Source organism: Eimeria mitis, genomic scaffold (genome assembly GCF_000499745.2).
Source record: "Eimeria mitis Houghton genomic scaffold, Emh_scaff312, whole genome shotgun sequence".
NCBI lineage: Eukaryota > Apicomplexa > Conoidasida > Eucoccidiorida > Eimeriidae > Eimeria > Eimeria mitis.
In genome coordinates, this window is record NW_013571464.1 from 24358 (window position 1) to 24864 (window position 507).

The 507-nt window shown below is 61.7% G+C and overlaps 1 protein-coding gene across 1 annotated transcript in view; it reads right to left on the reverse strand.

Annotated features, from left to right (window-relative positions):
• EMH_0007520 (uncharacterized protein) overlaps nt 1-438 on the reverse strand; it is a gene marked incomplete at both ends in the record, with an annotated part of 917 nt that extends 479 nt beyond the window's left edge. The window contains one exon of the mRNA XM_013498028.1: nt 20-438. Coding sequence (XP_013353482.1) covers nt 20-438 — 419 coding nt within the window. The remainder of the gene's footprint in view (nt 1-19) is intronic.
• Between the last annotated feature and the right edge of the window lie 69 nt (nt 439-507).

Consider the following 507-nt stretch of genomic DNA (forward strand, 5'->3'; position numbering starts at 1 on the left):
TTAGGGTTCAGGGTCGTACCTGGGTGCAACGGGGCCGAATCCGAAGGGAGTCTGTCTCATGGGGGGCTCAGCGAAGACGGGGAGGTCGACGGGAGCGAGGTTTCTGTAGGTCTGTGTGGTGGGTTCGAAGGGGGTTTCCATGCCGAGGGTAGGCATGGTGGGCATGGGGGGGACGCCCTCAACGAAGGGGGTGAACTCAGGAGTACCGAAGCCCATCATTGGGGTGTATGGGGTGTATGGGGTGTTGGGGGTGGTGCCCATGGTGATGGGTTCAGTTCCGAGGGTGCGGACAGGGGGCACCATGGGAGGGGTGTTCATCATGCCGGTCATGGGGGTGGTGTTCATCATGCCGGTCATGGGGGTGGTGTTCATCATGCCGGTCATGGGGGTGGTGTTCATCATACCGGTCATGGGGGTGGTGTTCATCATACCGGTCATGGGGGTGGTGTTAGGGTTCACCATAGGGGGAACAGGCATGGTGGGGGGGGTAACAGGGGGGCAGTCGGG